We start from the raw sequence: 23,943 nt of genomic DNA, 5'->3' as shown, positions 1-23,943 counted from the left end.
GAATAGAAATAGATAAAATAGACAAATTTGATGGATTCATTGGAAAAATCTTTATTGGATTTATAGTTATCAGAACTTTTTTGAATATGATTATGCAGCCTAAATTAAGATTCTATTACATGGATAGTAATACACATGGAATTACCTTAAAAATGATTGTGTACTATGTTGAGTGTCAAAATTTTGTAAAATAGTTCTACAGTGAAGTTAAAATGTTACTGGATATGCTTATGTAAAATACATGAACACACATTGGACATAAACTAACTTGATGATTGGCCAGAACTGGAATTCCAATTCCTACACCTACCCATCCATCCACATCTATTGGACAAGTGCCTGGTTAAACAGATGGGCCTTGGGCTGTGCTCTCAAAACAGGCAACCTCCACCTTTATTGAGCAAAACATTGGATGAAAATAGACTATATTGTCTTACTGTGCTACTGAGCATGGTAATTTAAGTGAAGAGCTCCTATTTATTATTGTTGTTGGTTGTTAAAAATACCTTTTTCCTTATGAATGAATATGTGAAAATTGGAGGACAACAGATGGAGTCCCAGGGAACTGGAAAACCTATAGATAGGGAGGTAATTCTCAGTCAAATATGAAAATAAAAAATCAGCAGGAGTGTGAAATTTCATGTGGTTTTATAAATGCATGTAGCTAAGATTTTAGAAAATGTTTGGTTGATCATGAAATTTCTCTTTTCCACTAACGGATATGAGACCAAGTAGAATTCTTGATGTCTGTCCTCATGCCTCTTCAATAAGTTACCACTTCAAAAGCTACAAAGCTGGATTCAGGGCAGGACCTTAAATTCTGGCTACTGTCTGTGTAAATATCACACACTTACATGTGGTAAAGTCAGAGGGACTTGCAGACCTGAGTGATAGGGTGGCAGATGACTATGACATCAGAAGTGAGTTTTGTTTATGGTTGATTAATGACATTGCTACTTGGGACATGTTTGTGACAAAAGTACTGAGGGCAATTAGCAAGAGCAACAATTAGACAGTCCTATACTTGGAAGATTATATGAGATTAAATTTGACACTCTTAATATTGACATATTGAAAATAGCGTTTGGTCTCCATGCATTTTCATGATATTCTCTTCAGTGTAACAATAATCAGTAAGCTATCACATATCTAACCTCATAGAACTGTGAATATGGGCATTTGTTCTTCAAATGATCCATTATTTATTGATTGAATCATTAACAATGATATTTGCACCTCTTAAATTATGAAATGGGTGGTCTGTGGGCAGCATGCTAAAATTCAAGTATAAGACTTTCTACTCCTTTTTCATAATTTTTGTTTAAGTCTTTTGGTAACTCAGTTTTCACAAAGAAGGGGAGTTTGCTTGCTACCTACTTTCCTTGTATTACTGCTGGGCTGTTTTTTGGTGGCAAGAAATAATTCCTGTGATACTTAAGAACTCTATGGAATAAAGCTCAGTGTAGTGTATATTGAATTATGTTTTCTGGTTATTATATTTGGATAAATTTAGGCATAAGGTTGTCTAATACTTCAGCAGAAACCTGCAATGGAACTTCCTAAAAATTTGACCTTGTGAAAGAAATCCAAATGGAATTATTTTATACTTAATTTAGTGCCTATAAATGTGTGTGCTGGGCTAATAAATAAATAGGTAAGAAATACCACAGCACTGTTTAACGTTTATTTCTTTCCTCAAAATAAAAAAGTTAATCAAAAAAGTAATAAATTGTTACTATTTAAGAGTTATTTCTTACTGCAAAATGTTTTGTGATAGCTTTGTTTCATTATGTTTAACTTAATTAACATAATACTTTTTTGTTACATTGTCCTTTGAAATCATTAAAATTGGTTAAATAATATTGTTCTATTCTACTTGATAAAATGGAGAGCTCAGAAGATTAATTTAGATACAGAACTGACAATAAAACAGTCTCAATATGTGTTTAATTTCATTAGAAGGAAATATATTATAAAAATAGCCATTTGAAGAGAAAAAGATAAAAAAAGTGAAATATTTTAATTTTCAAACTCATAAAATAGTAATATAAGCTGTCTTTAAATGAAAGTAAATATTTTATGTTTCTGTATGTATATGAGACATATGATCACTATCAGATTTATCTTGAATTACTCTGATATACTATATTTCTTATACATGTTATTTAATGTCTTTTGTTGTGTTTTGTTTTAAACAGCAAATGCCAGTCTTCTTGGAGGAGGAGGTGGTAAGTCCTGAACATCACTTAACTTACAATACATTTTTATTGCTATACCAACTACAAGATGTTTAGTAACTTCTGTGACACTTCAAAGAAAATTTTGCTATAGTCATCAACCACAAAAATGTTAATCTTCCAAAAATAATTTATAATATGAATACCTTGGTTTGGTTAAATGTTATTTTAATTGACTTCAAGATATACACAGTACTCTTTTCTTCTTGTCAAACTTTGCATTTCTACTTTTGGCATAAGGTTTAACAGCTATAAGCTACATGAACACACATGTATGACATGTGTGTACATAGTTACAGAGTATTACATATTAGAGAGTTATTTTTAATATAAATTCTAAACAGTAGTACATTTAGAGGCTGTGGTTTCTTTTTCCACTATAATGACTTTCTTTTGCTTTTCATGACTTTGTAGCCTGAGAGCTTAATATATCAGCCACTTACTTTGAAAAATAAAAAAGAAATTACTGTTGACACTCTGCTTTTTCTTTCTGCTCAGTTAGAGGATAAAGAGAAGGAGATCAAAGTGAGCTGAGGGAGACAGAGATTCCTGTACTGGGAATTTTTTTGATACTAAAATCTTGTAACTATTTGTATTTTTATTTCTAGGTTAGGAAGATGAAAGCTTTCATGGTCCCAGTATATATAATATAGTAGGAGAGAAAAAAGTATACAATTAGAACAGAGTCCTTTTCATATAAGGCCCAGATGGACATAACTAGGTTTGTTTTCTCTTTCCCTGCCACTCTCTTTCTCCCTTCCTCTCTTGCTCTTTCTTTTTTCTTACACACAGTTGAAATAGATTGTGCAGAGCCTTAGGCTTTCATCAGGAGGTTTCATTGTAATTTTTATTTGGAAATTAAACATTTAACCTTTGTTTCTCTGTAAGAATAATTGGTTTTTTAAAAACAGAATCTTGGACATAAGAAAAATAGAAAAGTGTTTGAACTAGAAAATGCTCTTCATATTATCACATGTCAATGCATGTTCTATGCCAGAGTATCATGAAAAGAGTATGGGATTTGAAATTGGACTTACTGTGTGGAGACCATGAAAGCGTTAGTAAATATCTCCAAGCCTCAGTTACCTCATCTTTAAAGTGTGAGGACAGTATTAACTATCTAAAGTGTTTATTGTGAGAATTAAACAAAAATATCTGCTAAGTAACTAAGTCATGGAATAGTGCAGGATTCATAAATGTCTATTTGTTTTCTTCTTTCCTAAGTTATTTTAGAAAATATGAATCTGTAGGATGTTTCATTGTACTCGTTATTGTATTTGGGGGGAATTAGAAGGGAAATTTTTCCTTAGGAGTTGAATTCCTAGTAATTTTTTCTTTCTGTCTCTTATAATAGGTGAAGAAAACATTATTAAGATAAATTGTCCATAGTGCTGATTTCCTTACAAGATCTATTAGTATTTTAAGAAACCTCACGAATACTGTTACTACCATAGAGGAAAGTTAAAATTGAGTCTATGTAAACACATTCATCAAGTTGAAACAACAAATTAGGTAGATGATTCAGTTATTGCTTTTGAATATTTAAAAAAATTGACTAATTATATTAGTTAAAATCACTTTAGCCACTATAACAGAAAAAGTAAGAAACATTAAAGTCCAAAGTAACAGTAGTTTAAAAGAGATAGAAATGTATTTCTGTCTCATGTAAAGGTAGTCTAGATACAGGCTGGAATGGTTGTATGGTGATTCCGTGGTGTCATCAGAGACTCAGCTCTTACTTTTCTGTTCTTTCCTAGTGCATGGCTTTCATACTAAGATGACCTCAGGGTACAGGATGGCTCCTGGAGCTCTAGCCATCATAAATATGAGTACAGGTCAGAAGAAGAAGGAAAGGCAAAACATGAAAAAAAGTGAGCTCCCAAACATGAGTCAGTTTTCTTTAAGCAGAATCCCACATTATCTTTGAATCTGGACAGTATTCATTCCTAGCATGTAGTCTTTTATTCTAAGAAGCAATACACTCATTGGGAAAAATTACTGTTCCGTTTACTAAGGAGGAAAGGGACAGTGGAGGTTGAGGAAAACAGTGTAATATACCTGCCATGGTGGTTACCCCTATATTGTCAAACTGCTTTCTTTAAATATATGTATGTATTGTTGGTGTATATAGAACTGACTCTAGTGATTTGGCTTGTATTTTCTTATGATTCCTCTCTCCTCTGTGAGAAGATTTATGAATGTCTAGCAATGGTAAGACATTCAGGAATAGGCCAGTTTTCTATTTAGCTAAAGTCTTTATTTTAATGTCTTCCTCTAGATGGTTGATTTTGCTCAATTTGTCATCATTTATAATTTTTTGTATAATAAAATTAGCAACTCAGCATCATCATAAAGATAAATTACAAGTATTTAAGATGGTTGTAATTTCTTTCATTAAAGTAGGTCATTGACAGTTTTAAATTTATGTATGCACTTCTGGAGGTGTCAAGATTGCTCTAAAACATGCGTCTGATTTTTGGAAAGCTGCATTTAAAAATTAAATTTAAGGAATATTTTTAGCCTTCTCTGAGCTGATTTTTGACCTTCTGATTCTATGACAAATCTTTTTAATCCTCTCAGTGATATTTGTAAAGTAACAGCTAGTAATCATCTAATAAGAAGCAATTGAATTGATGTAATTCTCTTGGATTTAATCAACAAGTCCTTTTTTCAACATGAGTTAATATCCCTTCAAAGGTTCCTCAAGAGAATAATTTTTTAATTGACTAAACAGTTTTATCAAGAAAATTTGACACTACATACAAAAATAATAATGGGACCTAAGTCCCATTCTTTAGATCCTCGGGAGAACTTTCCCCATATTCTGTATGAGTAGTACCTGATTGTGAAATGTAGACAAAATTATTGCATGCAGAGTTGTATTGGCCATAAAATCTTAGCATTTTGTTGTTCTTTTTTGAGTGCTTACCACCGATGAGACAGATCCCCTGAAAGACTTAAAAAATGTTCACGTATCATCCTCTCAGTGCTGATTTTAAAGTGAGAGATTTACTTTACATTGATGTGAATTTTCATCTTTGAGCTAGATATCAATCTTTCTATGAATGTATTGCCACTGACTGCGGTTCATTGTAATGAGCATAGGTGATGTGATTACTTCTACTCAGTCATTTCAGTTAAAATTTGGTAACTTTTACCAATTTTACTAATTTGTTTGGTAAAATTGATCATTTTTGTTTATATATAGATAAGTTGAAGGCAGAGATGGATATGTACTAATTTCTTAATTGAATATATAGCTGGTCTATAGTGACTGAATTGTACTTTTCAGGAAACATTTACATTAGTGTTAAAAATCTTTGAAGTTCTGCTAATTTTTTGACAAACTTTCCATTATTATTACCAACAGTATCCTGTATATTATTTTACCTGTTGTTATTTTAATGGTTGAGAGAAACTTCTTCAAGGTTATATAGCTTATAGGGCAAGGTTGGAATGAGAAGACAGTGTTCTCGACTGCCACTCCAGGGCTGCTTGCCCTGGCACTGTGGTTTTTAATATGCTTCTGCTCTCCAGGTTTGCTTTTCTATGCACAGATGGGTAGCTCTGTTTACACCAGGAAAAATAAGTGAGAGGACAGGAAAACATACAGTTAAGATATGAATGTTGCATTCCTTGGCTTATTTTCACAAGTCTCAAGATCTATTGATAGCTTGAAAGTCAATACAATGGCACTGTCTTACAGTACTCTTGGATTGCTTCCCAGTTTCATATCCCTTTTTTGTGCATTTGAGATTCAGTCTTAGAAGACATTGCATTTTAGATACATGTTCACCTATCTGTAATAAGAATGTTGTACATGCACAAGGTCCTGTGATGCTGGTACCTTTGGAATATATAGTAAAATATAAATCATTGTAGCCAGTCTTAAATTATATAAAGAAGTAGCATTAGAAAGAAAAATTAGAACTAAGGAGCTAATTCCTCACTTCCTTTCAGATCATTATATAATAGACAGGAACAAAATTTACAGCCTCTTACTTTAGATATCTTTTCTTTTTCATTGATGTAATAGTTTTAACACAAAACTAGAACCTGCTGATAGAACCCAAGCAGGATATTGTTTATGGGATGTGCTTCCTCCTCCAGTCTGTCAAAGTACTTGAGGGATAATGCTAGACATTTAAAATGATGGTTCCTGACAGAGTGGTAACTTATTGTCTTTTGTACACATAGCTTTATGGCTGCCATTTTAATCATATATACATACACATAAATAAAAAATAAACACATATATTCGCATCAATGCTGTAATTCGATACCTTATTCCTGCGTTGATTCTGTGGCAGGTTAATAGATAAGTACTGTTGTCTAATAAGCAAGTGCTGTTACCTATGCAGTCAGCCCCAGCTGCAATGCATGCAAAGCCATTTGCCCGTGAGAACAGAGCGGACACTGTGAGCCTTCCCACCTCTGATGGCTTCCTGCTTTCCCTCTGCCCCTTAGAGTAGGCCCAAAGATGGACAAGGTTCAGTACCTTGCATTAGTAGCTGCTCCTCTAATCTCCCTCATTTCTGATTTGGACAGTTCTCCTTGAAGAGAGGATTCATAATGCTTGTCTGTTATTAATGTCCCTTCATACAATGAGGCGGTTTGTGTGGCATACCAAAATGCATGTTGAAAAAGAATAAAATTATAACCTGGGTGATAGGTGCACCAAAATCTCAGACTTTGCCGTTACACAATTCATCCTTGTAACCATAAAACACTTGTACCCCAAAAGCTATTGAAATAAAAAAAAGAAAAAAAAAGAAGAGTGAAATAATAAACCAAGTGCTGTTATATCATAGATAGTATTTGTGCATCTCCACACACCCATCATCTGTTTCTAAACACAAACACACATATGTGCACACATTCATTCAGCAAAGATTAATTGAGTTACTATTGTTTGTCCGTATTGATTGGTCAATAAACACAGCCTTTTCCCTGTGGCCAATCATGATCCCCGTTCAGCTGAATTATTAGAGCAATTATAGTTGTCTACATTCTTTCAGATGTTCCAAGGATTCTGCTGGCATAGTCTTTTGAGTTAAAATGATGCTTTCACATTAATAGAATGGGCATTGGATGACTTCTTTAAAAGGCAGAACAGATACCCTGAAAACAACTCTTCTCAAAAAATCTGAGTTGCTACCTGGAATTCCTAACATGAAGAGCAAAGCATTTAAAGGGCTTTTTGAATGTGTTTAAGAGGGAATGATTTCATAAATTTTATCTTAAGCATTCGTAAGCAGAGTGGAGCGCCTTCTCACCCTCCCTTCAAATACACAACGGCTTTCCCAGCATATATCACTCTGGTGCTCAACATCCCGCAGTGATTCTGTTTCACTCTTGTTAAACCTCCAGATGTGGCCAGGCTTCAGGCATGCTGGGAGGAATCTAGGATAGCAGTCAGCAGTGAGGGACTGAGGCAGTTTACAGAGGGTGAGTGTTGGGGGTTGCCCCTCAGGAGAGTCAGTCAAGCATGACTAGTAGTGAGTTTGCCAGCTGGCCTGTGCTCAGCAGGGGAGGGGCCCCAGCCATGGGCCTGGGGAACAGCAACAGCCTCTCAGTCCTGAGAGAGAGCAGCATGGCAGGAGAAACTCAGGGGCTCTGGCCTTTTTACTTAGGCAGAGAGCAGAGATGCAGGAAAGGATGTGATGCTAAACCACAGAAAATAAGGTTTAAATCTTAACTGCCTTGGCCAGGCATGGTGGCTCATGCCTCTGTAATTTCAGTACTTTCAGAGGCCAGAGTAGGAGGATTATTTGAGCCCTGGAGTTTGAGACCAGCTTAGGCAACATAGTGACACCTCATCTCTACAAAAAATAATCAAAATTAGCCAGGTAAGGCTGTGCATGCCTGTGGTCCCAGCTACTTGGAAGGCTGAGATGGGAGGATCGCTTGAGCTCTGGAGGTTGAGGCTGCAGTGAGCCATGATCACACCACTGCACTCCAGCCAGGCCATCAGAGTGAGACCCTGTCTCTTAAAAAAAAAATCTTGACTGCCTTAGGTGGGATTGATCCTGGGCACTATGGGCGGATAAGCCTGCTAAAGGAGGCCAGGAGGCCCAGATGTGAGGAAGAAGAGGGAAGGGGGTTAGGGACCAGGAGCCAGGCCAGGTCTGACAACACTCAGTTACACACTGAGCCAACCTACTTTTGCCCTCCCTCCTTCCCCCCTCCCCATCTTCCCTCCTCCTTCCCTCTTGCCTCCCTTCCTTCTTTACTTTCTTCTTTCCTTTCCCTGTTTCCCTCCTTCTTTCCTTCTTTCTTTTTCTCTTTCTCAGTCAACAGCAAATACTGATTACCTCTTGTGTACTAGCCTTGAAATCAATGTAGGTGAGATTCTTAGAACTAAGTGCAGCCAGAGGCATAAGTACTTACTCACACATTAATATCTTAAGAACTAAATAGGTTCTTCATGCAGGGAAAACGAAACAGAACAACGAAAATCAACAGTTTATAGTGGTCAGGGAAGACTTCCCAGAAGAGGTGACACAGGAGCAGTCTTGAATGATGAGTAGTAGTTTTCAGGAAGCAGAACGTCATGATCTATTCAGATGTATCTCCTACTCTTTGCTGTAGAGATCTTGCTCTTCCATCTCCTCACTGTTCTGCCATCATATCATCCAGGCCTTGGTTAAGCCGTTTTCTTTGACAGTCCCAGCATGCCACTTAAAATGGAGTGAAAAGTGTTAGGGCAAAACTGAAGAAAGAACTCTGGCCAGGCGCGGTGGCTCAAGCCTGTAATCCCAGCACTTTGGGAGGCCGAGACAGGCGGATCACGAGGTCAGGAGATCGAGACCATCCTATCCTGGCTAACACGGTGAAACCCCGTCTCTACTAAAAAATACAAAAAACTACCTGGGCATGGTGGTGGGCGCCTGTAGTCCCAGCTACTCGGGAGGCTGAGGCAGGAGAATGGCGTAAACCCGGGAGGCGGAGCCTGCAGTGAGCCGAGATCGCACCACTGCACTCCAGCCTGGGCGACAGAGCAAGACTCTGTCTCGGAAAAAAAAAAAAAAAAAAAGAAAGGAACTCTGGTGCTGGTGATGTGGGTGGCAAACCTCTATCAGAGTAACCTGGGCAAAGTCTGGTGGTCATCGCCAGTGCGAGCTCCTCCCTGCTTTACTTTCTCTTCTGATTACCTCGCCTACTTGTCAGTCTAGGGACCATCTCTGCAGCTGCTCATTCCAGTTGGATTTCTAGTATGTGTTTTCTTCATTCTACATGAGCTTGTCTAATTCTTGTTCTTAAAAGTTTAACTTAGCCATGGTAGCTCTAGTCTTGCCTGCTGTTTGTCATTAAGCCTTCCAGATGCTCTTCCTGGTGGAGGAAGGTGAGGTGGAGAGGGTTCAAAATCCAAGCCATGCGTCTGCTTTGATCTCTCCTATGGTAACGGCAATTCCAAGGACATAATTTGTTTATTACACTTCTAACTTTGGTTACTGTGATCCCTTCATTCTAAAGCTAAACTTCAAAGTTATTCATCATGTTTACTACACATGCTCCCAATTCTAAGTGAACTTTCCCACCGAAAATCCCTGTTGAAAAGCCAATCCTATGCAGATTAAATGCTCCTTCTCATTGTAGCCATACCTGAGCCTGGAAGTGTATATTCCTCCATTAAGGCAGAAACTTCCTAAGAGTGAGTAATTTCATATTCATCTTTATACCCCTGGCTCATTCTATCACACAGAGTAGGTGCTTTGAGATATTACTGTCTCTCATCCTGGATTCTCAACATGTTTATATAGTTTGGTTTTGACCAGTTTACTTTGGAAAGTTAATCTCTTTATCTTCAAGTGATTTCTAAATGAAGAAAACCCCCCAAACTTCAGAAATGGTTATAGCAGGCAACCTGAGGATGATATTCATATTTATGCAGTAATTATTTTTATCATAGTATTATCTTTTGTTTTTAAAAAGTTTGTATAGCCAGGATCTCATAATTTTCTTTAAATATATTTACTTTAAATGGGCAATAAAGAGAACAATATGTAATTGAATAGATGGGGAAATGAAATACAGAGAATTTACATACTATAGATCACATGGAAAGAGGGAAAGCCTGTAGTTTCATTTGTGTTTTACCATATTGAGGGTATTTCACCAGTTATGTCATTCTCCTTTTTCATAGTTTGATTTTAATTTATTAATAATTTGTCTTTAACATACAAGTAACTTGTCATTGACATCATATTACTAATATGTATACTCGTGTTATCCTACAATGCGTTTCTATTTTCTTTTTTTAGCCTCAATAAGGTTTAACTAAAGAAAAATTGTATGTGTTGGTAGTCTTAACTGGATCCTCTTTTAAGGTCACTTGTTTCCATTTTGCTTTTGATTTTTAGAGTTTGCCTTTAAAAAATTAGTTTTATAATTGGTATGTATTATTTATATTTGTATGTTTCTTTCATAATTAACGGTTTTTTAAACAAATAGATGTTTAGTCATTCTTTCAGAAAATGTTGAGATTAGCAAATTATGCTCAAAGATAGGAATCAAAGGTTGTAAAGAAAAAAAAATAACCATAATAGAAACCCTCTTTTCAGATGTGGAAATACCTTGGTAAAAATTCTAGGCTCTTATAAGTTCTCTCACTGTGTTGGGCTAGCTAAATGACACCTAAATGGTTGGAAGTTCAGATAATAACTACAAACCAATATGTTAAAGTTAGGAAGTACTCTAACAGCTGCCAGGATATGTCTACATATCTTCTTAATTATATAGCAGCTATAGTATAATGCTTGTGTAGCTTATCTACTTGTGTTAAAGGTAAAATCTTTTTAAAACTATAAAAAAGAGAAGTTTATTGAGTTCCTGATTTAAATCGCTCATCCCCAAAGAGTCTCTGAATGCGACCTATTAGTACACAGTAGGAAACAAATTGCAAGCAAAATACTGCAGGTCAAGCCTATTATGTTTCAGGATGACTACATTATATTCCTTCAGTTTATGGAAAAGAATTTTTTTTTTTTTTTTTTTTTTTTTTACTATCTGATGTAGCTCCACAGTAATACAAGGTGGGGCAATTTCTTTGGGAGCCACTTTTATAATCTTTTTCGTTTTTGGCACTGTTAAGAATCCTCTTCTTCATTTACCCCTCAAACTGAAGATACTATAGGGATGAATGAATTTTGCCAGTTCTTGATGGCAACAAATTCAAGATTTTCAGGGTCATGTCACAGGCACTGCAGGTCCCTCAGGTTACATGATCCTTTATTGCTGCAGCTCTGTCTTTGGTCAAAAGTCATTATTTTTTTAATGAGTTAGGACAAATTTATTGTTTTGTGTACTAGTTTCCTCTTCTAAAATGATGGTTATAATGATAGCTAACTACATTACAGGTGTGGCATAACTAATTGCCCACTGTAAAATGTTTTTCAACATACAAAGTGTTAGATAAATGATTATTACTCTAGTTGTCATTATTATTAATGTTACAGTGTAAACCTGAAAGATGAAAGGTGCTGGATAATTGCAAGATATGGTGATGGTATATCCAAATAAAGGGGAATAAACTGAATTGTTGGATAACAAAAATCCAGATATCTGAGTATAGTAGAAGAGAATTTGTTTTACAGAAAGATAATATAGATATCTGTGCTTTAATTAACCCCTCAGAAATCTGAGGATTTTACATACAAAGATAGAGGAATATTCTAACAGTAGTTCATTTCATCTGTATGTATAATGGTCATCATAAGGAAGCTTCTTTCAAGTATTTAAATGCCCAGAGTCAAAAATAATTATATACTAGAGTATGAGGAATTCCAGCTTCATGCAACCTTACCAGTCTAGGAGAAGGTGAGCTTAATGCAGTCTTCAGGACAGGACAGGTGATGAGGCCATCTCTTAAGGTATGTGAAAGGAAACCAGAAGCAGTAGCATTTTTCTATTCAGGCACATGCTTGGCGCTGGGGAGGAACAGGGGATCCCACAGAATAGAGTTAATGGCCCACCCAATGTGTGTGTCCAGCAGGCAGTCAGGCCTGGAAAAAGAAGCAGGGAAAGAAAAACCTAGCAGAAGCTTCAAGTACACAAGGGAAGGGTGGTGCTGCAACCTGGAAGGTGACAGGGAAGACCAGGTATCCTCACAGGGCCACCTGACCCTGAGTTTAAATGGCAGCAGGAGAGACCTGGCAATAGCCTGGAGCCCACTGAGGTCAGTATACAGACCCCAGGTCTGAAAGGGTGACCCAAGTCAGATTAGCTCAGAGAAGGTTGAGGCTGCTAGAGAATCTGAGTCTCCAAAACTGGCTTTGGGACTGGGGTTGAGTGGAGCTTATGCATGGAGAGAATCAGTGGATTCAGCTATGAACAACTGGGAGAGAGATGCAAGAAGACTAAGAAGTGTACAATATTGGGACGTTCTCCAGGAGAAGATGAACAAGAAGTGATGTTTCACGAGTTGTAGCTAAAATACTCTCTCAGCTTCTGCCACACGGTTATTTCTAACCAACGAAAAGCTCTCAGAAATAGCCATGAGGGGCACAAAGCCCCCACTAGACTAAAAATCCACTAACTCTGCAACTTCCTGGATGCGGAGCACACCAAAGGCCTCACACTTACAAATGTGGTATGATGTCCATGCCTGCAGGGTCAGTTTTGCAGGACATAGACCAAAAAGACTTTTACAAAGCTCCAGATTTCATTTCTAGTATGATTGGAAAAAGCATAATTTACTAGTAAGATTTTGTTAAACAAGGAATAATTCTACATCTCCATTAGTACAAAAGCCTTGCTCTGTCATTAGATTATCTCTACTTAGGAATCTTCTAGCAGGCCCCTCTGCATGCCCTAGATGGTTGGGCACTATCCCTACTGTGTCTCCATCAAAGTCACTGAATTTTCTTAGGTAACTATCTCTCTTCGCTCTAAGATTACAGATTTCACAATGACATGGACTGTTTCTATTTTGTTCACTTGCTGAATCCTCAGAATCTTGTAGAAAATTTGACATGTAATAGGCACCTGCCAACTAGCTGCTGGACAGATGGCTAAAGAAATGATGGTGATAACTAACCTTTATGGGGTGCTGCTCTGTGCCGGACACTGTGTAAGAATGGCACATACATTATCTATGTTAATTATCTAAATATTCTGAGTAGATAGGTATTATTCTTTTCATTTTACAGATGGAAGATCAAAAGCTCAGTGAGGTTAGGATGAATAAAATATTGGGTAGACCCAGTATTTTAACTAAAACTCTCCAACTCCAAATCCTCCTCTTTTAATCATTGTGCTGTAAGTTCACGAGTTCAAATTAACTTAGTATTACTTAGGGGAATAAGGAGTATATCCATGGATTTATATGTCTCTAAACCCTTGTATTCTGATTTTTTCTGGGCAACCGGTTTTCTTCTTTGAATTTCCAACTCATCCTTATGTCTAATTCTCATCCTCTGGAAATAGCTTTTCCCCTAAGAGTTATTTTCTGGGAATAGAAGAATCAGTGGTGCTAAGCTAGGAATTTCTAGGCTTGTCTCTCCTTCTTTCTCAGTTTGAATATTCTACAGTACCTGTTCTTTAACCTTCATTCTGATAAAATAGTATTTTCAATAATCAGAATTTCTGAGGATTTTGTTGTATTTATAAATAACAAAAATAAGCTATAAAGTTGAAGTCCTCTTTGACTTCTTTTCTCAATTTCATTTTCTTTCACAATCATTATCATTTGATGTACAACTTTTGTTTGTCATAATTTTGTATACATATGTATCTGCAAATAACAGACAGTATTGTTTAAAAATGTTGCTTAAATATATTATGGGCATTCTAAAATTTGTTTTTATTTTATTTTATTATTTTGCTTAGCATTGTTTAAAAATGTATTCATGTAGATATAGAAACCACTAATTACAAAATGATTAAGGATACTTTTGGTTTAATTGATAATGGCTTTAAGCCTATAAAATTCAGTTCTATTTTTGAAAAGTAGCTTTTAGGAACATATGTACCAGTTATACAAGAATATATCTTCATAGTCCTGGTACAGCTAGTCTTTCTAATGAAGATGATAAAAGTGGGAAAATTTGAAGTATGTACAGTATATAGTTTTGGAAGGCAGCAGCAGTACTAAATCTCAACTCCCACAAGTTTAGATGTGCCAGGGTAGTATATCTGGATAATATTTAGGTTAGTGCTCTTAAATCTGTCTAGTGTTCCTTTGCATATATCAAGGAATACCTGTCTTTGGCCTAAAATTTTTTATACCAATCTTTATACCCTAGAGTTCAAAGGATATGCCAATGATTAATTCATCCTTTAAAAAATAATACAAGATAACTTTGATAAAACACCTAAAAAGTTCTTAAGTTTGTCTCTTTTCCCTTGAACAGGGAGAAGAACTCTATTACAAGTATTATCTTAAATATGCTTTGAATTAATGGTTCTAAAATTTGAATGTGCATCAGAATTGCTTGGAGGGCTTGTTAAAACACAGATTACTGGGCCTTATGCCCAGAATTTCTGTTTTAGTAAGTCTGAGGTGAAGTCCATGAATTTGCATTTCTAACAAGTTCCCTTTTAATGCTGACCCTGCCAATTTGGGGACCACACTTTAAGAATTACTGCTCTAATCGGCCGGGCGCGGTGGCTCAAGCCTGTAATCCCAGCACTTTGGGAGGCTGAGACGGGCGGATCACGAGGTCAGGAGATCGAGACCATCCTGGCTAACACGGTGAAACCCTGTCTCTACTACAAAAATACAAAAAAAACTAGCCGGGCGAGGTGGCGGGCGCCTGTAGTCCCAGTGAGCCGAGATCCGCCACTGCACTCCAGCCTGGGCGACAGAGCGAGACTCTGTCTCAAGAAAAAAACAAAAACAAAAACAAAAACAACAACAACAAAAAGAATTACTGCTCTAAATAAAAGTGAATAAAGAGGGGACTTTAGGTTATGGCAGAGTGAGGAGGTTGGTAAATCCTCTCTCCAAAAAAAGCAACTAAAGGCTGGACAAAAAATCCCCAACAAAGTAAAATCATAACCATTTTAGTACTTCTAACATCTAAATAGAATATAACGATTTGAGAAGGATTTATGCTTCAAAAACTGCTGAACTTCATAGTTGGAATCTACAGCAACCTTGTTCCCACCCTCTCCATTTGGTTGTGTGGAAAATCTGCCAGGGTTGGGAGTTTTGGGGGGTGGGCAGGTTGTGCCTCTGTAGTCAAACAAGACTCATGGACTTGAGTCGTGAGTGATTAATACGCCCTGAAGAGTTGTCAATGAAAGTGATGATCTTGGCCAAATGCGGGCCAAAAGCCTGAAGTAGTGGTTGTGGTTGGGACCAAGATATTTCTGGCTACCACTGAGCACATGCACAGTGGATACCAAAAAGACTCTAAGCTTTTTATATACTGTTGTCCAACCCTCAGGCTGTACACATGTGCATAGGAGGCACAAAAGGCCAAGTAGAATATAAAAGCCAGAGAAGACTTGAAAATGGCCTGAACCATGGAATGCACTTCCCTACCCATATTAAGATCTGATAACAGAGAACGGAAGTCTATCTGGCTCAATATATTTGTGCAAAAGGACTATCCAGTCATTGGCTGAAAACTTAGCTACAATGAATCAGGAGTAACCCTTGGGAAGCCAGAATTAAAAATAAAAACAAGAATAAAAAAAAATCCAAGTGAAGACGTCAGAGACTGCTGATCATGAAGGAGATGTATTTTACTGATTTAAGCCTGGGTAAATTACCAAACAAAATAAACAACCACAAAACCTTCCCGCACCAATAACCTTTAGATAAAAAATAATGGTGTTCCGGCCGGGCGTGGTGGCTCACGCCTGTAATCTCAGCATTTTGGGAGGCTGAGATGGGCAGATAAGGAGGTCAGGAGATTGAAACCATTTTGGCTAACACAGTGAAACCCTGCCTCTACTAAAAAATATAAAAAATTGGCCAGGTATGATGCCACGTGCCTGTAGTCCCAGCTACGTGGGAGGCCGAGGCAGGAGAATCACTTGAACCCAGGAGGTGGAGGTTAGAGTGAGCCGAGATCATACCACTGCACTCCAGCCTGGGTGACAGATTGAGACCCTTCCCTCCCCTTCCCTCCCCTCCCCTTCCCTCCTCTCCCCTCCCTTCCCCTCCCCTCCCCTCTCCTCCCCTCCCTCCATCCTTCCCTCCCCTCCTTTCCCCTCCCGTCCTTTTTCTTTGACAGGCATTTAAAGAAATACCTGTCAAATTGTTAGCTGACCACTAAGCTAACAGCAGAGACCTCAGTGACCACACGTAACAAAGAACACAGTCTTCATGCAAATGGTTTAGAAAAATCATTGAACAATCAAAACCCATGACAGGAGCCAACAATAAACCCAAGGGAGGGAGAGAGAGCAGAATCTGATTTTCAGAGATTTGGCATTAGAGTATTTAAAGTTCACTTTTCATCGGAAAATTATAAGGCAAGGACCTCCATGTTCCAGGCACTATTCTAGGTAGTAGCAATATACCTATGAACAAAGTGGACAAAAATCCCTGTTCTTGTGAAGTTGACATTTTATTAAATAAATATATTTATTCACTAAGGCCTTAGTTTTTCAGATCTTATTATGGTAATTTTCAAACACATAGAAAAGTAAAAGAATTTCACAGTGAATTGTTCATATGTTTACCACCCAGATTCTACCATTGACATTTTACTATATTTGTCCTATCTTTTATGTATCCATGTAGCCATCTATTTATCCATCTACCAATCCATCCTTTTTGCTTATAGCATTACATTTAAGACCATGCAATGAAAACAACCTAAGTGTTCAATAGTAGGAGATTAGTTAAATAAATTTATGTATTTCCACTCAATGGAATCATATGCAACTATTAAAACTTATAATTTTCAGATGGAGGAAAATCTGTATCTAGTTTTAGGAGAAAGAACAGGATATTAAACTACTCTGCATTTTTGTTTTAACACTATAAAACAAGCTATACAAATCAAAAGAGCCATAAGCTATTATAGAAAAAGGAAGGATGTTAGGCTAGAGGGTTTTTTGTAACATTTTTTCTTACCCCTTTTTTGATTTTCATTAATGTTGTTATTGCATTATTTATTCAATACATGCATTTACAATTTTTTAATTGGGACAGTAAAATCATTAACTGTAATGTGCATCCAAACTATTCAGCAGGACATGGAGAAAATTGTAATATATTTGATTAACTAATTGCATATTGGATTTTTCTAGTACCTAGATATACAAAGATGAATAAAATGAGCTATTCCTTGCCCAATAGAAGTTCAAAATATGTTAGAGACTATGTATCTCCATAAAAGAATAGCTATATGATGAACAATAATTGTGTTGTGTATTTTTTTTTATTATACTTTAAGTTCTAGGGTACATGTGCACAATGTGCAGATTTGTTACATGTGTATACATGTGCCATGTTGGTGTGCTGCACCCATTAACTTGTCATTTACATTAGGTATATCTCCTAATGCTATCCCTCCTCCCTAAACCCTCCCCACAATAGGACCCGGTGTGTGATGTTCCCTTCCTGTGTCCAAGTGATCTCATTGTTCAATTCCCACCTATGAGCGAGAACATACGGTATTTGGTTTTCTGTTCTTGCGATAGTTTGCTGAGAATGATGGTTTCCAGCTGCATCCATGTCCCTACAAAGGACACGAACTCATCCTTTTTATGGCTGCACAGTATTCCATGGTGTATATGTGCCACATTTTCTTAATCCAGTCTGTCACTGATGGAATTTGGGTTGATTCCAAGTCTTTGCTATTGTGAATAGTGCCGCAATAAACATACATGTGCATGTGTCCTTATAGCAGCATGACTTATAATCCTTTGGGTATATACCCAGTAATGGGATGGCTGGGTCAAATAGTATTTCTAGTTCTAGATCCTTGAGGAATCGCCATACTGTTTTCCACAATAGTTGAACTAGTTTACAGTCCCACCAACAGTGTAAAAGTGTTCCTATTTCTCTACATCCTCTCCAGCACTTGTTTTTTCCTGATTTTTTAATGATCGCCATTCTAACTGGTGTGAGATGGTATCTCATTGTAGTTTTGATTTGCATTTCTCTGATGGCGAGTGATGATGAGCATTTTTTCATGTGTCTGTTGGCTGCATGAATGTCTTCTTTTGACAAGTGTCTGTTCATATCCTTTGCCCACTTTTTGATGGGGTTGTTTGTTTTTTTTCTTGTAAATTTGATTCAGTTCTTTATAGGTTCTGGATATTAGCCCTTTGTCAGATGAGTAGATTGCAAAAATGTTCTCCCATTCTGTAGGTTGCCTGTTCACTCTGACGGTAGTTTCTTTTGCTGTGCAGAAGCTCTTTAGTTTAATTAGATCCCATTTGTCAATTTTGGCTTTTGTTGCCATTGTTTTTGGTGTTTTAGACATGAAGTCCTTGCCCATGCCTATGTCCTGAATGGTATTACCTAGGTTTTCTTGTATGGTTTTTATGGTTTTAGGTCTAACATTTAAGTCTCTAATCCATCTTGAATTAATTTTCTATAAGGAGTAAGGAAAGGATCCAGTTTCAGCTTTCTACTTATGGCTAGCCAATTTTCCCAGCACCATTTATTAAATAGGGAATCCTTTCCCCATTTCTTGTTTTTGTCAGGTTTGTCAAAAATCAGATGGCTGTAGATGTGTGGTATTATTTCTGAGGGCTCTGTTCTGTTCCATTGGTCTATATCTCTGTTTTGGTACCAGTACCATGCTGTTTTGGTTACTGTAGCCTTGTAGTATAGTTTGAAGTCAGTTAGCGTGATGCCTCCAGCTTTGTTCTTTTGGCTTAGGATTGTCTTGGCAATATGGGGTCTTTTTTGGTTCCATATGAACTTTAAAGCAGTTTTTTCCAATTCTGTGAAGAAAGTCATTGGTAGCTTAATGGGGATGGCATTGAATCTATAAATTACCTTGGGCAGTATGGCCATTTTCACAAGATTGATTCTTTCTATCCATGAGCATGGTATGTTCTTCCATTGGTTTGTGTCCTCTTTTATTTCACTGAGCAGTGGTTTGTAGTTCTCTTTGAAGAGGTCCTTTACATCCCTTGTAAGTTCTTATACACCAGTAACAGACAAACAGAGAGCCAAATCATGAATGAACTCCCATTCACAATAGCTTCAAAGAGAATAAAATACCTAGGAATCCAACTTACAAGGGATGTTGTATATATTATGTAGTAATTGAGTGGCTTTTGAACTGATTCTTTAGATTTGCTTCCAAGACCCATTTCATACCAGCTGTTTGATATTTGGCAAATTATTTAATCTCAGTTTGCCTGAGTTTCTTATCTCTAATGAAGTTAAAAATATTTCTTACTCCTCACATTTATGTGAGAATTAAATAAATTAATACAAGTTAAAAGCTCAGAATAATCTCTGGCACATTATAAATAGTAAACAAATGTTAGCTATTTAGTTATTATTTTAAATATTAACATATTGTTAAGATTTAATATTAATATATTGGTGTTAAGATTCTATAATAAGTTAGATTTTTCTTCAGAACTTCTACTGATTATGTATTTATACATATTTTAGTCCATATATGCTGATACAGTGAGGTAAAGGTAACATATTTATGTTTGGATGATCAGATATTAAAGTTGCAAATTTTACTTCAGCCCAATATATTTATATTCCCTTTTAAAAATCTTTATTGGCAAAATATAATTAAAATATTCCAACCCTTTAGAAACATAAGGTGGAACTCATTTCTAACTTAAAAAATATTTAAGACTATTTTAGGGTACAGATTGATTCTCTTAGAAAGTCTTATGCTTTCTATTATCTTAGCATTGGTGTTCAAGTCGTATAAATTTATGGCAGCATTTGGAACTAGCTCAAGGTTTAAATTTGATCAGGATATGTGGTCAGATTAAAAGCAGTTTCTCCTTAGCTCTAAGCCTAGTGTCAATAGAAAACTATATTGAAAAGAAAAATGTCTCTTGGGTTTTCAGACTATATTGTGTAATTCCATGGTAAATACAAATATACATGTTTTGTGATTAATAAAAAGAGAAAAACATGAGAATTTAGATGCTTACTTCCTAAATAACCAAAGTAAAAAGAGGACATTTATTTTTGTATGTCTTTACCTCACTTCCACAAGGAATTTAAGATGGAACAGTTGCCAGTTTATAATTCTCCTCTTGAATATTTTAGTGTCATTAAATGGGAATAATTTGGATCACATACAAGATTATGATGGAAATGATAGAATGATGTAATGACTTTGGAGCGAGTTTTGTCTTGTCTCAGGAGAACTTATAATTGGATTGTGTTTATGGAAGAAGATGAAGAAGAAGAGACACAAAAATGGAATATCCATTTTATCTTCATCTGACTCTCTATTCTTATCACAGTTTTTATCTTCAGGAGGACACAAATAGCCTCTATCTGATTTCCCTATCCCATGCATAGGGTCTTCTTAAAGTTTTTTCATGAAGTAGAATTTTATTTTTAAAAATTCTGTTCTATTCATCATGTGTTATTTTTAAATGAGTTTCACAGAAATACTCTGAAGCTGAAGAGGTTGTTTTTAATAATCTGATGTTACATGATAAGTACTGGAAAAAGGTGGATGCAGGGAGTGGATGGTATGGTAAAATGCTGTGAGGTGTAGGTCCTGAACTGCAGGTTGGTAAATGTTTTTTTGGTATGTCAGGAGATAATTTAAGCTTACTTATATGATTGCTCTATTCCCCATAATCCAGGAGGGAGGCTGAAGATTAGGGTTATTTTTTGAGTAAGAAAACATATCACTTAATTGTACACTTAAAAATAACTGAAAGAATATATTTGGATAGTTTGTAACATAAAGGGTAAATGCTTGAGGGGATGGAAACCTCATTCTCCATGATGCTGTTATTTCACATTGCATGTTTGCATCAAAACATCTCATGTACCCCATAAATATATGCACCTACTACGTACCCACAAACATTAAACTTTTAAAAATTAAAAAATATATATGTTCATACTCTTTAGGAAAAAAGACTACTCCGAGTTCAGCTAATATCTGTGATCTTTTTGTATATTTTACTCCTGAAAATGGCTTTGATGGCTTCATTAGAAACAACTTAAAATATTTCTTTTCCATAGTGAATAAATTCTGAAAGATATTTCTCCTCATAAAATTTAACTAATTAACCTAAAACCATCCTGGGAATATTTAAACGCGGTGTCTGTTGTGTTTGGTTTAGGAAAAAGGACAACCCTAGACTCCAATATTTTTCAGATTTTGCACTATAAATTTATTCATATATATTAAACAAAGTTGCTGACAGTAAAAAAAAGTTGTATATCCTATTACATGTGTGATTTAGTAATATCCTTTAGGACACAATAACAATTATGAGGTACAATAAAATTTCATTCTGTGCAGAGCTTTTCATGGAACCTCTAACCTCAATTCTTCCATAGCACTTTACTGCACAGCACAGTAAAGAAATATTTTTTCAACTTATTTAGTATTTGAGGTATAAAATCTGGAGGGGGAAAAATAAGAATTTCAGTTGGATTTGAAATAAGATGGAGAGTTAATGAAACAGAGAGATAGGCGGAATTCCTGGGGCTGTCAAGAGTAGGGAAGATTGAAGAGGCAAAAATGAATTTAAAGTGCTTAGGTAGATGCAAAGATATCCATGAAGGTCTATCATCCATGATATTAGCTAGAGCAAACAGGCAAACTATGTTTTCCCAAAGGAAGATATATTTGAAGAAATATTAAGGGAAACCTTGAGAGTGATTTGTAGGAATTCACATCAAGTGAGTGGTCCTGTTTCTCAGCTCATGCTGAAGCATTCCTCATCTGTCATCTGAAGGGAAAGAGCATTGAATTCTTAAAGTATGGGAGTTTCCCCTTTGGAGGAATGAGAAGATGCAGTGTGCAGCTAACAACCAAGGTTTGGGAGTGGAAGATGGGAAGAATCTGAAGAGCGTGGATGTATTAGGGCCATGTTAGACTGAATGAATGAAGTAAATACATGTTAGGGAAAAGTGGAAGGAGGAAAAAGTAAAATCAGTCAAGAATTCTAATTGCTTACTCATTTGGAAATGAATGGACACTTATGAATGAGGCCTCGCTGCCCAGAAGCTAGGAAGTAGCTTAGAAGTCGTTTCATGACGGACAAAGCAGTGTTCAGATTCCAGTCACTTGGGTCTGTCCTTGCTTCTCATGAGCACACACCACACAAGTACTTGACCTGAGAGGAGATGTTCTTATTGTAAACTAAGATTTTTTGTCCTCTCATGCCTCACATTATGTAGTCGCTGGAGGTGAAAGATCAAAGCTGGAAGAGTCATCTTTGAAGGGGAAACACCTTTCCTCACTCATGTTTAACATTTTTTTTTCTATCTGGGTTTCACAGAAAAACTATGCAGGTACCCAGAGCCCTAAGTTGTTGTGCCATCTGCATACCTGACATCATGTGCAAATAACAACAGATGATGGAATTTCACCTAGGGTCTGATTGTGCCCAGGGAGACTTCATAGGCTCCAAATGCCTGCTTTTATCTTATACATCGAGAAGCCATTCAAACTTTCAGGGCTCTGCCAACTTGGCAAGAAGAAGAGTTGGCAAACTTCCCATGCTAGTTTTCTTTTAGTTTGAAGGTTTTGAAGTGGGTCTGAGGTTGTGGTAAATGCTTGTGAGGTCTCTTATTTGTTGACTGTAAGCTTTTCATCATTTGACATGAATGAGAAACACCATTCCTTTGCAAGGATATTCCCTTTTTTCTATTTCTTTAAAGTTATCTTAGAGACTTCTCAGTTACTGTATGAAACCATAAATTCTCTGAGCAAATGCCTGTTTTGACAGAGAGCTTTAAAGATACATGGCAAAAGTTTAAACAGGTCCTAACTGATGGGATTTAAATACTGTATATAGTAATTAAATAGTTATGCTAATAAACCCTAAAGCACTGCTTGCATTTTTCTTCTTTAATCTCTCAAATTTTTCTCCAAGACTCAAAATTCATGAATTAAATGAATTAGCCAAGGGAAATATAGTTGTGTTAAATTTCCCAACTGCTTTACACACTGATGGAAACATTTAAAGTTTATGATAAATCTACAAATTATAGATCGGGGTTCATTTTACCACATAGCTTCTTTAAAATGAAACTCCCAAGGATGGTAAAGAAATTGCATATAAATACTTGCTGCAGAAGTAAGAATACATAGAAAACTCACTACATACTTGAGTCTGTTTGTTTTGGTATGTTTGGATGGCTCCTATATGAATAAAATAACATTACAACAAAGAATTTTATGACTTTTTATTTGGATTGGTTATATATTGTGCATCTCAAATAATCTCTGTCTCCTTTAATATTCCTCTGTAAGTCACCATTACATGGTTTTAGTTCTTATATAATGGGATGCTATTAAATTTCTTCTCTCCCTTTTCTTAAAAAACAAAAACAAACAAACAAAACACTCCCCAAAATGCTACGCTATCTTTTTAAATTTTTACAAAATTTTTAGGCATGGGCTTCACATCTAGCTCAACGTTTATTGTCTTTCTACTTTTTCTAAATGATTTAAGGTTTCTCTTTCTCACTGGACTTACTGTAAAGTAACTTCTTGCTCTTCTGTCACTTCCTGAACCAAAATTTCTGGCTTCATTCCACTATGAGAGACTTAGGACCAGAGGAAGAAGCGAAGCCTTGACTCTCTTTGAGGACTAGGATAATACGATA

At 36.2% G+C, this 23,943-nt stretch overlaps 1 protein-coding gene across 3 annotated transcripts in view; it reads left to right on the top strand.

Moving 5' to 3' along the window:
- MACROD2 (mono-ADP ribosylhydrolase 2) overlaps positions 1-23,943 on the top strand; it is a 2,100,238-nt gene that overhangs the window by 532,375 nt on the left and 1,543,920 nt on the right. For all 3 annotated transcript variants that reach the window (XM_021921837.2, XM_003905088.5, XM_009216566.4), the window contains exon 4: positions 2,199-2,228. In XM_021921837.2, coding sequence (XP_021777529.2) covers positions 2,199-2,228 — 30 coding nt within the window. The remainder of the gene's footprint in view (positions 1-2,198; positions 2,229-23,943) is intronic.

This window comes from Papio anubis, chromosome 16 (assembly GCF_008728515.1).
Source record: "Papio anubis isolate 15944 chromosome 16, Panubis1.0, whole genome shotgun sequence".
In the NCBI taxonomy this organism is placed as follows: Eukaryota; Metazoa; Chordata; class Mammalia; order Primates; family Cercopithecidae; genus Papio; species Papio anubis.
This window is presented reverse-complemented; position numbering and strand designations above follow the sequence as displayed.